At 37.0% G+C, this 14,954-nt stretch overlaps 1 protein-coding gene across 1 annotated transcript in view; it reads left to right on the top strand.

The window, feature by feature from the left end:
• The window catches only part of DDX1 (DEAD-box helicase 1), a 37,927-nt gene extending 24,404 nt beyond the window's left edge, over window positions 1-13,523 (top strand). Inside the window, exons 16-26 of the mRNA XM_055252102.2 lie at window positions 618-707; window positions 2,622-2,810; window positions 3,476-3,527; window positions 5,871-6,017; window positions 9,490-9,581; window positions 10,873-10,945; window positions 11,066-11,138; window positions 11,222-11,264; window positions 12,025-12,120; window positions 12,413-12,533; window positions 13,198-13,523. Coding sequence (XP_055108077.1) covers window positions 618-707; window positions 2,622-2,810; window positions 3,476-3,527; window positions 5,871-6,017; window positions 9,490-9,581; window positions 10,873-10,945; window positions 11,066-11,138; window positions 11,222-11,264; window positions 12,025-12,120; window positions 12,413-12,533; window positions 13,198-13,328 — 1,107 coding nt within the window. The 3' untranslated portion in view covers window positions 13,329-13,523. The remainder of the gene's footprint in view (window positions 1-617; window positions 708-2,621; window positions 2,811-3,475; window positions 3,528-5,870; window positions 6,018-9,489; window positions 9,582-10,872; window positions 10,946-11,065; window positions 11,139-11,221; window positions 11,265-12,024; window positions 12,121-12,412; window positions 12,534-13,197) is intronic.
• Window positions 13,524-14,954: the final 1,431 nt, after the last annotated feature.

Genomic DNA, 14,954 nt, shown 5'->3' with positions numbered 1-14,954 from the left:
TCATAAATATTTCCTGTAATTGTAAATAATTTATAAATGCTCTCTAGTGGTCTATTATATGGCTACTTCATGGTATATTTAATTACTCTTATTACTAGGTATGTAGGTATGTTTGATTTTTGCTCCAAATCACCAGCTTTGTTTGTACATACATTTTCTACATACTATAAATTTGTTCCTTGTGTCAGAGATAAAAAATGTAGACCATCTGGAAGGACATAAATGTGTTTGAGGCTCTTAGACATACTTCCAAATCATTTTCAGGTTGAGTTACCTAGTTCCTCAGCACTGAGGATTTTTAATTTTTTATATGAAAAGTCTATTGAGGGATGTATGTTAGAAGCCGTTGATTGGAATTTTCATTCTAGATTATTAGATTATGGTTTTGGATTGTTTATTGTCACTTTTTCATATTTGAGTCACAAGGAACTTAAAATTGAATTTATAATTTATCTTTATCCAACAAAATAATTTTGAAAATATAGGACTATGTATATGTATGAATTAGTTTCCTTATATTTTGTTTGATTTAGAAAAAAGATTTTTGATACTGATTAAAACTTACGTTTTTTTCTATACTGATTAAAAACTTAATTTATTCTTTGCTTCTCATGCAGGATGGGCTTCTTTCTCAAGGTTATTCTGATTTTATAAATAGGATGCACAATCAGATTCCTCAGGTTACCTCTGATGGAAAAAGACTTCAGGTATAAAATTTATCAGTGCATCTTAAAATACATGTAAACAATTATTATGTATTAATGTTACAGGATCCTAGAGGGTGTTGCTTTTCTGGCTGGAAACCGCTGCAGCCAGTGGTGCCCTTGCCCGGGTTTTGCTCAGTTCCGCCCACTTGGCCTGGCAGGCTGTGCTCAGCTCTCACTACCAGCCTGGACCCCATGCCCTCCAAGGGTGAGCCAGGCGCAGAGTGGCGAGGGGTGTATGAGTGAATGTGAGGTCTGGCCACTGCACACAGCCAGGCACACTGGCTGCAGCAGGGCGGGTAGCTCCAGGCGCTGGCATGGGCACTGGCTCTCTGGGGCTGGTGGCCTGGCCCCCAGGCTTCAGGTCTTCCCCAGTTGAAGGTGGGGCTTCACCGGGGACTAGCCCCCCTTCTAAGCCCAGGAGCCTGTCTGCCTCCTGCCGCTGTTCATGGTGCCCAGGCTGTTCATGCCAAGGGACACCTGCAGGCCAGCACTGGGCCATCCTCACCCTGCCTTGGCCTTCCTTCCGTGTTTGCTGGCGCCCAAAGGCTGGAGGAGGCCAAAGCGGCAGGGAGTTGGTGTATCAGTGCTACCTCAAGTGTGCACACCCAGCTGGGTTGTGACAGCGCCCAAGCTCAGCCTTAACTTTGTTCTGTGATCGGAGTGGGTGTTGACAGCAGGGAGAGGCCAGGCAGTGGAAGCAGATATCTCCGAACCTGTGGGGGCAAGGGAGGGCCTTTTAGGGGCCCCCGAGTGCAGACATAACTCGGGCAGCTGCTGCCATGCCTGGGATGGTGGGGCTCCTGCCTGCTCCTGGCTCCCACCAGCACCCTGGGCCCAGCTCCATCTCAGGGCTCCTCTCTGTCTGCCCTTCTGTGCCCAACCTCCCTGCTCCCCCTCTGGCAGGCGACTCGGCCCAGCCCCATTGAGGTGACTCCCAGGGCAGTGGGCTCCAGGGTCCTCCCAGGGGTGGACTCTGGGGACTGTCTGCCTCCTCTGTGTGCCCTTCCTGCAGCGGTGGCAGGCAAGAGCAGCAACACGGGGCCGGGGTCCAGAGTGGTGGAGACTGGGCCTGGGAGTGGGTCCTGCCCAGCTTCGTGAAGGTTGGGGTGGCCCAGTCAGCTGCCTTGGGGATGCGGGGCACAGGCAACCCACCACCACCACTGCAGCTCCTGCAGCCGCTCTTGCTGCCGCTGCTCATGTCTCCCCACTGCAGCCAGCATGATGGCAGCAGCCACTCTTGACGGCCTGTCGCTGCCATCATTAATGCTTATGAGCAGGGTCAAAGGGTTTTTGTTTGGTCCCCTCTCATTAAGTTTATTACTATGTAAAATGTTTTCTTTTTGTTACTGGACGAAATAGTATACTCAAAGGTAACAGTCTTAAAAGCTGCTTTTAGAAATAGAAGGAAATTTGAGGAAATTACTTGGGTGTTGCAGAAAACTATAAGTAAAAATTCTTAGTTACTTTGTCCTATAGAACATTTAGGGTTTGTATTCCAGATTATTAGTACTGCTTCCTGTTTGAAGGAAAAATCACTTCAGCTATTGAAAAATTGTCGTCTTCTCTGTAGTTATATCCTTCTTTCTTAGGAAACGTTTAAGAAGGACAAGCTTTTGAGAGAAGGGGACAGATAGTAATATAGGATTTTTGGCTTACAAAAATGTCTCATTTTACTTAGTTTTTATAGGAACTTGAGGAAGAGATGGCATGATTTCTATGTGACAGTGAGGGGACTGAACCTCAGAGAGGTTAACCTGCCCAAAGTCATACCTCTAGTTGTCGCTACATAGAGTAAGGTGTTGAACTTGTCTTTGGAGTCCAGGCTAGCACACTTTGTGTTTCATATCAGTGCTTGTGTGATTTAATAATTATTATTATAAAAGTTCATCTCAATTTGGAGTTTCCTCTTCTTAGGTGATTGTTTGCTCTGCCACTTTGCATTCTTTCGATGTGAAGAAACTGTCTGAGAAGATAATGCATTTTCCTACGTGGGTTGACTTAAAAGGAGAAGATTCTGTTCCAGATACTGTACACCATGTTGTTGTCCCAGTAAATCCCAAAACTGACAGACTCTGGGAAAGGCTTGGAAAAAACCACATTAGAGTAAGTGGTTTATAATATACTAACATTTATGTAAAATACAGCAATTTATAAACTAGGTCAGCCTTGGGCTCTTAGTGATGCTTAAGGCAATCAGTTATTGTATCAGAGAAAAGTCCAATACATCGTAGACCCTTAGACCTTTAAAAAGCACTGAATAAGTGATGGACTCCATCTTGTATTTTTCTCTCTTCATAATATTACTTTTGTGATCAGCTTCCTTGATACAGTTTTTATAAGTAAATAACATATAGCTAATTTCAATCACAATGATTTCCATTTTTAGTAGTATTTTAGTAGGAGCCCTCATCTCTGTCCTCTTGATGTACTTTGTTCTAAAAATCAATTTCATGTGGTCATCTTGTCACTTTCTTCACTGTGATTAGATTTGCCTTTATTAGTAAGGTTATGTTTATTATAAATATACAATATTTTAGAAACCACATTTTCATTATTATTATTACCTTTAAAAGTGGTCTTAGATCTGTAGTTAATGAAAGGTTTTTCTGAATCTAAAGAGTGATTTTACCTACAGATTATATTATAAAGACATATATCTGAAATGCAGTCTAAAGACAAATATAATTCTCCCTTTTAAAAAATGACATCTATTCTGAGTCATTATTTAACCACTCCTCTATCCTGTTTTTATTCCTTGCTTTTGATAGACTGATGATGTACATGCAAAAGATAACACAAGACCTGGTGCTAATAGTCCAGGTGAGTTAAAAGAGTCAAACGTGTTGAAAGATTTTGAAAATGAAATTATACCTTACCTATTCTCATGAAGGATGTGAGGTGACCTGCAAAATTACAACAGGAAATTTGGAAATAAAGGCAACAAAAATAATAAAAAAGAAATGGGGAAAAAGCTGATATTAGTCAACTTAGAGGAATATGAATCATTGAATTTATTTTTAATTTTTTAATTTTTTGAGACAGAGTCTCTCTCTTGTCACCCAGGCTGGAGTGCAATGGCATGATCTCAGTCAAGGCAACCTCCGCCACCTGGGTTCAAGCAGTTCTCTTGCCTCAGCCTCCCAAGTAGCTGGGATCACCCACCACCATACCTGGCTAATTTTTTTGTATTTTTAGTAGAGGTGGGGTTTCACCATGTTGGCCAGGCTGGTCTTGAACTCCTGACCTCAGGTGATCCTTCCACCTCAACCTCCGAAAGTGCTGGGATTACAGGCGTGAGCCACCATGGCTGGCCTTAATCATTGAATTTAGATGTTAGTCTCCTGGCATCTAAATCACAATTTTTTTTTTGAGACAGGGTCTCACTCTTTCACCCAGACTAGAGTGCACTGGTGCGATTTCGGCTCACCACAACCTCTGCCTCCCAGGCTCAAGCAGTTCTCCTGCCTCAGCCTCCCGAGTAGCTGGGATTACAGGCACGTGCCGCTACCACCCGGCTAATTTTTGTATTTTTAGTAGAGATGAGGTTTCACCATGTTGGCCAGGCTGGTCTTGAACTCCTGACCTCAAATGATCAACCTGCCTTGGCCTCACAAAGTGCTAGGATTACAGGCGTGAGTCACTGCACCCAGCCACAAATATTTTTGATTATCTAATTCTCATTGATCATAGGAAAACAGCAAATTTTTCTAGAGAGGTTATTTTATATTGACCTTGAATTCCATAAGAAATATCATGTAAGTTTCTCATGTCAGGAATATTGCATAAGAAAGAAAACTTTCTTTAGCTATAGCTCTGCAAAAGATACTAAAATGATTTTGAAATAGTTGTTTGTTGACTTTTTTGTGTGTGGTAGAATATACATAACATAAAGCTTCGCATTTTAACTATTAGTGTACAGTTCATTGGCATTAAGTACATTCATATTGTTGTACAGTCATCACCACTATCCATCTCCAGAACTTTTTCATCTTCTTAAACTGAAAATCTATACCATTAAATATTTATCAATTTTTAAAAAGCCTAACATTAAATTCCACTTCATGAAGATTCTTCTATGCAGAGCTGAGACTCTTTGTTTCAGGTTAAATAGTGTTTTGAAAATATAGGAAGGTACATCATGATACAAGGGTGGTGCTTAGAAAACCTAGAAGAATGGATCTTAAACCCATTGGGCTGCATGTCTGACATCAGATGTTTCAGGTGGATCATTCATTGGTGAAGGTCGGTCTCTGCTTGCTTCATGGTTGAATTCACGGGCAGGTTTTCAACTATATCAAAATAGTGAATTATCTGAAATCTTGATTAAAGATTTGAACTCAGTTTTATATGTAGCTCTAAATTAACAAGACACATACTTAGTTATCCTTATTGTTGGAGAAGAGCAGAGACACTTTGAAAATCTGTCATCCCACTGTTTGAGAATGCATTTTATAAAATTCCAGTTTTTATTGCTTCTTATATTTTTCTTGCAAACATTTTGCTTAGTTTAGACTACAGTTAGAGATGATCAGAGAGACCGTAGAAATATGTTGGGTCACAGAATTAAAGTCTTACATTCAGTGGTTGAGGAGTAACAATTATAGCACAGCTTCACACTGAGAAATAGAGAGTTGGAGGATGGTGACTAAGAAATTACTAGATTTTTGTGTTAAGGTTTTTACTGCGTAGAGTGAAGTATGAACTTTCCGGTATTTAGATTGATTCAGAAAGTACATTAATTATTTTTAAAAGGAGTTAAAATAATTGTGTAAACCATTTATTGAGCGTTTAGGGAAGTTCATGCAAGGCAGAATATGATTTGTTCTTCATGAGGGATAAGAACAGTTTTGCTGTATGTATTTCTGTTAATTTGTACGTGTGTATGTGTGTGTTCCCTCATAAGGGGTATGGTTATGGGTGTTTGTATACCCCATAAAGTAGCATAAAAAATATTAACAGAAACAAAGATAAATGAATGAATGGATTAACTCACTGTTTTACTCTATCTTTACTTCTTGTCCTTATCTATATATAATACTTTCATTAAAACAGGTATTCTTTTTTAGGAAAATTAAGCAGTCAGTCTGTGACTATAATTATGTGTATTCATGACAAATTCAGATTGAAATTCTGTTGGTTTTTGTTGTTGTTATAATATTCAAGAGATGTGGTCTGAAGCTATTAAAATCCTGAAAGGGGAGTATGCTGTCCGGGCAATCAAGGAACATAAGATGGATCAAGCAATTATCTTCTGTAGAACCAAAATTGACTGTGATAACTTGGAGCAGTACTTTATACAACAAGGAGGAGGTAATTTTTTCTCACTTGAAATAAATTGTGTTTATTTCCTCTTGTAATAGATTATTAATCTCAAGTTGATGTAATCTAGAATATATGCACAGAATTTAAAGCAGTTGATGGCATGTTTTAAGTATCTATGCTTATTCAATACTTTTCCATATGATAAGCCCTGGGAAAAACAAGAGAGAATTTTCCACATAGGTACATTTTCATTACAGTAAACCTGAATCACAGCATTCTAAGGGTTTTATGTCATATGGAAGAAGGATAAAGTAATTTATTAGTCTTAAAATTTTAAATGTGATCACTGAAATAATAGAATGTATGTCTTTTAAACCAGTAGATGGGGAAAGGGGAATGAGGAAAAAAAACCTAAACAAGAGCAAGAAAGGAAGGGGAATAAAATGAGAAAAATTATGGTTAGAAATTATAGAATAAGATCAGCATTGGAAAAATCTGAATGTATGAGTAAACATTGTAAGTATCAGTGGACAAGGTCCATGTTATAAAGCATGGATTGTTGGACTGGATGAAATCTAGCAATATGCTGTTTACATGGAGCATACCCAAAATCTGAGGACATGGAAAGATGGAAAGGAAAAGGAATGAAAAAATATTATGCACTTGTCAGCTAAAATATTAACCCAAAGAAAGCCAGTCTAGCTATATTAATAAGAGTGGCAGTATACTTTAAGACAAATATTACTAGAAATAAAGAGTCACTATGTAATAAAATATCCAAGCTACAATGAAAGTGTAAGGGTTCAGATTTTATGCTTCTTATAACTTCGAGAATGTAAACTGTATTAGTCTGTTCTTACACTGCTATGAAGAACTGCCTGAGACTGGGTAATTTATAAAGGAAAGAGGTTTAATTGACTCACAGTTCTGCAGAGCTGCGGAAGCAAACATGTCCTTCTTCACATGGCAGCAGGAAGGAGAAGTGCTGAGCAAAGTAGGAAAAGCCCCTTATAAAACCATCAGATCTCATGAGAACTCCATTACTATCACGAGAACAGCATGAGGATAACCACCCTCACGATTCCATTATCTCCTACCAGGTCCCTTCCATATGTGGGGATTATGGGAACTACAATTCAAGAGGAGATTTGGGTGGAGACCCAGCCAAATTATATCATAAACCAGCGTGGAAAAATTCTCAATCAGTTGTTATGGAAATGCAAAATAAAATAACAGTATAATACCATTGTACATGCTAAACTAAAATACAACACCGAATTTTGGCTATGGAGCAAGTGCATACAGTTGGTGAGAATAGATTGTTGGTGAGAATATAAAATGGTATGAGCACTTTAGCAAAGGGTCTTGCAGTCTTTTATAAAACTAAAAATGCTGTCTTATGGCCTAGCAATTAAACTCCTAGATGTTTACCCAGGATAATGAAAACACATATTGACAAAAAGATACTAGAATGGCCATAGCAGCTTTATTTATAATATTCTAAAACTGAAAACACACCAAGTGTCCATCAGTAGGAGAATGGATAAAATAAAGTGTGAAATACAGTGGAATACTACTCAGCAGTGAAAAGGAACAGACTTTTCCTTGCTGAGTAAGCACAGCAACGATGGATGAATCTCAGAAACCTTATGCCAAGTGAAAGAATTCTTACACGAGAATATACACTGTATGAATCTATTTATATGACATTTTTTAAAAGTCAGAACTAATCTATGATGGAAAAAATGTCAAAACAGTAGTAGTCCCCACAAGGGTGGCAGTGGGGATAGGCTGGGAAAGGATATGAGGGTATTTTTTGGTGTGATAATGATGTTCTGTATCCTGACGGGACTTCCTCAGCAAATCTACTTAAGATTTGTAGATTTTCTTGAATACAACTTTTACCTCAAAAGAAAAAACTAAACAAATACTGAATTCTAGTTAATTATATGCATGCTGAACTCTGTACTGATGTCTGCGATTTACATTGAAATGTACAAAAATATAAAGATGAGTTGATGGATGGATACAGGTGTAGGTAGATATGTGGTTAAAGCAAGTATAATAAAATGTTAATTGTTGAATCTAGGTGGTGGCTATACAACTGTTCATCGTTAAAATTATTTCAGTGTTGCTACATGTTTGAAAATATAAATGTTGGAAAAACATAAAAAGTAAAAATTGGCAGATATACAAGGTAACATACAAATCCCGTTATTGTACTGAGGAAAGACACATCTTGTTATAACTGATGTACATCAAGGAAATAGAAAACTCAAGAAGGATATAGAATATTTGAACTAATAGTCATATAAAGAATACATTACTCCGTTCATTATAGTGAGCACTTAAGTAACACATTTTTTTTTTTTCAAGTCCTGGCAAACAGACTTGCTTGGTTGTTACAGTGACTGTTTTGTAGTACTTATTTTCTTCCTGTCTATGTTTTGAATGGAGGAGTTAATTATGTAGTAAGGAGTACTGTTGATTAAGTAGTAATAATATCCCTTTAGTTACTTTGATCCTCTTTCCCTAAATATTCTGGATGTAGATGTTACTTCTGCCTAGAAAACAAGTTTACTACACCATTACTAACACTCAAACAATACATATACCAGATTACAGGGGTTTAAAAGAAGGGTTCAAAGGATCCCTGTCCCCTCCACACATACCCTAACCAGAGAGTTATAGTGTGTATTTGATACTTCCCTAAACCACTTGAATTCAGGATGCAATAAAATCTCAGCTGTATGCCTCTAGAAGTTCTGGTTAGCTGTTATTTCACCTCTGCATAATTAATTTTTGTGTTATTCATTTTGAATAGATATCTTTCAAAATGTATTGTTTCCTTGAATTTGCAAGTGTACTTACTGAACTTAATTTACCTTGGAGAATAGTTAAATGGCATAATTGTTATTTTGTTACCTCCCAGTGGTTACTCTTTTTGTTACTGTGTCTACTTGAAGAGTTTTCTTTTGGGGGGTTGGCTGCCACTGCACCTGCCTCTAAAATAGCACCTCTCCATCTTTACAGTTCGCTGCTTTGAATCTTCTGTGGCCGTGAAACTAGATAACTATGTTGCTTAAAATACCTTGAGAAGAGAGCAGGCTTATGGGCATGGCCTTTTAGAAAGCACATTAACTTGATGATGCTTAATTTTGGTTCCTCCAAGAATGATCTCTTTTGCCTTTTTGAGTCTTAGCTTTATGGAGGACAGTGAGGTTCCTGGTGTACACATAGGCATTTTAGTTGGCACACTGCTTGATCCACTCCGCCTACAGATTGGGAAGGGTAACTTAAGATGCCCTTAAAAGTGGGACAACTTTAATGCTCCATAGAGTTCATTTTAATGGTACTTCATTTGTGACATAAATTGTGTTAACCATGGTTTATAGCAAGTTGGGGCATAGAATTTTATGTAATTGTGTGGCACTATTGTAGTCTGAATTTTATTGGCTTTTTTACGTAGTCTTAGGCAGAAGATTTTCCAAGGTTAAATGCTTAATGTGCTTTTCACTAGGACCTGATAAAAAAGGGCACCAGTTCTCATGTGTTTGTCTTCATGGTGACAGAAAGCCTCATGAGAGAAAGCAGAACTTGGAAAGATTTAAGGTACTGGTATATAGTTGATTGTTTCCTTAATACTTAAGAGGGGCGTTATATCTAGTTTTAAGCAGTTCCAGTTAATATTATTAAAGCAGTTATTGTCCTAGAAATTTCAAAATGTTTCTACCCTAACTAATGTGTCATCATCATGACAGGAATTAGTCATTGTTGACACTCAAATGGCAAATTATACATTCTGTATCAGCACAACACTACTATAACAAGAATTTTCAATTTCAGAAATTTTAGTTAAATTATTTCAGGTAGATATTTTTAGGAGAAGTATCATTGGATAGTTAAGCCATGTCTATATGCCTTAAAAATAGCCTCCAGCAATAGCCGTAAGGAACTTAATTTGTAGATTAATTAAGACAGGTATCAGAATATGGCTGTGTAGAATTAAAGGTATTTTGATACTGTTTGGGGCAGACCTTTCCACTTATATGCTTGCAACACATGTGAATGGGTCATATAGCTCTTGGTGTAGGTGGGTGGGGCTTGAGCCATTTAGAACTAAAGATCAGTAACCTCTCTACCTGCGAGCAGTCTCACTAATTTAATAGACCCCAGTGTGTAGTATAAGTATCATTTTCTAAGAAAAAAGATGGGAAGTATTGGGTTGAAGAACTTTGGCTTATGTTTCCATGCTGGGCATAATCGATGCAGATGTGAAAACACATCGCATGGCCGCATTTGAATGTGCACTTCCCTTCTCGACCGTAGGCATTTTTCTGGACCATAAGTCAGTATACCCTTCTTCCCTCCCCCAGATCTCTAATTTTGCTGTGCCTTGAGGCACAAATGACATTGAAAGGCTAATTTGTATTTCTTGGTGAGCACCAGGGGCCTACCCTCATTTTCCTCCCCTTGAGAATTTTGTCTGTTACAAAAAGTGTAGCCTCCAGATAAAGTATCTAGTATTCTGGGTTTATTTGAATTTAAAAGTAAAGATAATGCTTATGTCTGTACATTGTATTCTGTTTTATCTTTCTTTTCAATTTCTAAAGATATTTATAAAGATTAAGCCAAGTTTTAGCAATAGTTTGATATCTTTGAGTAGAAAAAGAAAAGCAAAAATGAACCCATTCTCTGATTTAATCACCTTAAATGTCATGTTTCAGCAGATCATGACATAAAACTTCAAGACTTGGTCCGGTAAATTAGGAGTATGTGGACCTCTAATCTGATGGTAACACTTGAGTTTTTAGAGGTCTCATTTAGTGGAAGGATAGCATTTGTTTTTATGGTTTAGTATATGTACTAACAAACTCCTTTCTTTCTTCTCTGTTCTCTTTAGAAAGGAGACGTAAGATTCTTGATTTGCACAGATGTAGCTGCTAGAGGAATTGATATCCATGGTGTTCCTTATGGTAAAAAGCAACTTTTTATGCCTGCAGTGTGATTGTTATGGAATCTAAAGTAAAGCCTTCTAATATGTTTGAAACATTTAGAAACTACTGGTAATTGTTAATAATGGTTTTTATTTACAGTTATAAATGTCACTCTGCCTGATGAAAAGCAAAACTACGTACATCGAATTGGCAGAGTAGGAAGAGCTGAAAGGTACTTCTATAATTTTTTCCCCCATTTTTAAGCTTGTATGCTTTATGAATAAAGTCTAATAGAAGGCTTTTAACATCTTTCAGGATGGGTCTGGCAATTTCCCTGGTGGCAACAGAAAAAGAAAAGGTAATCTTTGTAGGGCTCTATTATATTCATTGTGTGTGTTGTGATTTTAGATGTTGGAAATAAAAGCAGTTCGAGTTTCCCATTTAAATTTAATTCAGCTGCATATGAAATACAAATGAACTTTTTAATGGCATCTTTTTTCCTGTATTCATTGAATGGACAAATAATAGGGTGAAATTTAGAAAGGAAAAATGCAAAATATAATTTTTCCTACTAGCTTTATTATACTCATTTTCACCAAAAAATATTTAAAAATTTTCTGGCATGGTGCCATGGAAGACTTTTCATGGTGAGGGGAGATTTATTTTGATATAATTACAAATTTATAGAAAAGTTGTATTCATAAAGAGCTCCCATATACTCATTGCCAAAATTCAGTAGTTGTACAAGTTATTTGCTTTATTATTCTCTTATATAAAAGATTTGAACTTATTTTTCTTTTGAACTTTATTTTTTATGTTAATATTGACATAGTATGCATCAATATTTACTTTTTCATCCTACTTTTATCTGAGAATTCCTTTTGATATCTGACACCCATTTTAGGAAAACTTGGATTATTCTCAAAAAGAACTTTTTCAGAAGACCTATTTATTCAATGAGCTACTGAATAGTAGTAGTAATTGGATGATATATCATACCTATAATCTATCTTTCTAGTGCCTTGAGGACAGAAAACACTTAAAAACAAATTTAGAATAAGATATTTAGCATGTCTCTATCTCCGTGCATGTTAATATTTTTTCCTTTTTAAATTTAGGTTTGGTACCACGTATGTAGCAGCCGTGGAAAAGGGTGTTATAACACAAGACTCAAGGAAGATGGAGGCTGTACCATATGGTACAACGAGATGCAGGTAAGTCTTCGAGTTAGGCTCACCGATAATGTATTAAAATGGTAAAATAGAAAGCATTTATCTTCAAAAATTATATCTTGGCTTTTATCTGTTTGTCACTTATAAGGGAAAGTCGTAGTTGGTTATAATGTTATCTGCACTTTGTTAATTGTAAGTTGTGAATTTCTCTCTTCAGAAATCTGACTTCCATTTATACCAAGCATTCTGGCCTTTCCAGCTTTATTTAATGATGATAAAATACAACTCTTTCTAAATGAAATTTTTATTTGGAAATTTTCTCTCCCTTACTTAGTTACTATCTGAGATAGAAGAACACCTGAACTGTACCATTTCTCAGGTTGAGCCAGATATAAAGGTACCAGTGGATGAATTTGATGGGAAAGTTACCTACGGTCAAAAAAGGGCTGCTGGTGGTAAGCTTTGAATTATTTTAAATACAATTTTAAATGTAAATGTAACTGTTTTGAACTTCAGTTTGGGAAAGCAGTAGTTTCATTTCATTAGGTTAGGAGTATATTTTTAGCATGTTAATCATTCCCTCCTTATTACCCTCATAGTACTTTGTCCATACCTGCCTTGTAGCATTTTTAAATTGTGTCATCTTTATGTGAATGAAAGACTTCAGCTTAGCTTTTTCTCTTGAAGTATTAATATCATAAGAGTAGTTGAACATTTTGTGGAATTATTAGGAAACGAGCATAATAGGTGATTTTGAACAAGGAATCAGAAGCCTTTGACTTAATTCAGGTGGTAATTCAGCATATTATTTCCTCTGCCTGGGATGCCCTTTTGTTAGCTTGTTCCTGAAAAGTTGTAAGACTCAGGCCTAACTAATTGTTTCCAAGCCAAGGGTGGGTAGGGGTATTGAGACAGCTGTTAGTGAGGCCTAATTATTTATTTATATTGAAATAATTGATTTAACAATTTTTTAAAGTCAAAATTCTGGAGATAACTTGCCCAGTAGTACATTTTATTGCTACAAGCAATGTTTAAAGTGATATAATTGAGCCAAAGTATTGCTGACAAGTTATTTCAAGCGTGTCATTTACATTACTTTGTTATTTGTGTGTGATGCAGGTGGAAGCTATAAAGGCCATGTGGATATTTTGGCACCTACTGTTCAAGAGTTGGCTGCCCTTGAAAAGGAGGCGCAGACATCTTTCCTGCATCTTGGCTACCTTCCTAACCAGCTGTTCAGAACCTTCTGATTTTTACATTTACTGAATAAGATTTGAGTAATGAAAGTCTGTAGTCTTAAAACTCTAAAACAGTTGTACTGCTTCCAAGCAGCAGTATTTATAGTAACGTAAGCTATTAATGCTAACTCTTGCATGTCAAGAAACATTAGTCTTAGGAATTCTTCAAAAAATGGCATCCCAATGAAAATAAATTTGATGACTATATTTTCATGAAGGTTTGTGTCTTATTTTAAAGTTATATTGATATATTTTTTTCTATTTCTTTTTTAAGAACAGTATAGGCTTATGAAGTAGAATTTATGGGTATGTGAATCTGGCAGAGGACTTACATGGAACCACTTGGGAATATTCTAAAAGTAGGTTTTCAGATGGTTAAGGTTGTCTGTGTGTATATTGAAGCTAGAGGAGAGTTGGAACATGAAGGGAAATTGGATGATCCCAACGTGAAAGAACTGCTTGGTTAGTTTGGAAGCATGGAAGTTTTGAGGGAGTCAGTAAAGCTTCTGTATCTAAGGATTGATGACTGATGTGATGGTGACAGTGAAAATGTATCTTCTTTTTATGAACCTTTCTTTCCAGATGATGCATACCCATTAAAGTAGAACTAATCTACTGTCCCTACAGGTCTTAAAATCAAACTTAAGCTCAGGGTTTTTTTTGTTTGTTTGTTTGTTTGTTTTTGTTTTTGAGACAGGGTCTTGCTTTGTCACCAGCCTGGAATCCAGTGGCGTGAACACAGCTCACTGCAACCTCAACCTCCTAAGCTCAAGCAATCCTCTCGCCTCAATCCTCTCACCTCAGCCCCCCAGGTAGCTGGGACTACGGGCACACGCCACCATGCCTGACTAATTTTTTTGTATTTCTTTTGTAGAGACAGGGTTTCACCATGTTGCCCAGGGTGGTCGCGAACTCCTGAGCTCAAGTGATCTACTCACCTTGGCCTCTGAAAGTGCGGGGATTATAGGCGTCAGCCACCATGCCTGGCCCTGGAATATATTTTCTTAAACACTGGCTCTTGCCTAAAATATCAGAAGGAAAGGGGAAAATGTAAATACGTATAATTGAATTGTTGCTTTGTCCCTTTTGACTCTTAGTCTATAAGGTTTTTTGGGGGAAATTATTCTTGTCCGAGAGTTTCCTTAAGAGCACAGAGTGTTATAATTTCTTACATGATGGTTTTCAAACCTTTTAGCATTGAAAAACCTTGAGTGAAACTATATATAAACAGATAAAAGCTGTGGTGAGAAAACCATTATCTTATATATTTGAGTTTAGAGTTTCTGTGAAATGATTATGAGGATACCAGTCTTTCACTTATCTCTAGACCACTTGCTTTGGAGATGTCCTAGAACTACTATAACCAAACTCAAAGCTATGTGATGACAGCTCTGTGCAGTCTTCACGCACATTAATCACTCGTTTAGAAATGAACTTTTAATTGATGTGACAGCAAAGACTGAATTTCAGACATTTAAATATTAGAATGGAGGGGAACTTTCTAATCACCTTGTTCATGCCTTGTTTTATGAGAGAGAAAGCTGAGTTTAGAGGAATGCATATTCACATGGCCTAGTGGGTAGAACTGGAAATAGAAGTCGGGTTTCTTTAGTTTCAGGTTTTACTCTGCGCTGGCTA

Source organism: Symphalangus syndactylus, chromosome 18, assembly GCF_028878055.3.
Source record: "Symphalangus syndactylus isolate Jambi chromosome 18, NHGRI_mSymSyn1-v2.1_pri, whole genome shotgun sequence".
Lineage (NCBI taxonomy): Eukaryota > Metazoa > Chordata > Mammalia > Primates > Hylobatidae > Symphalangus > Symphalangus syndactylus.
The sequence above is the reverse complement of the archived record's forward strand: the minus strand, read 5'-3'. Positions and strand labels throughout refer to the sequence as shown.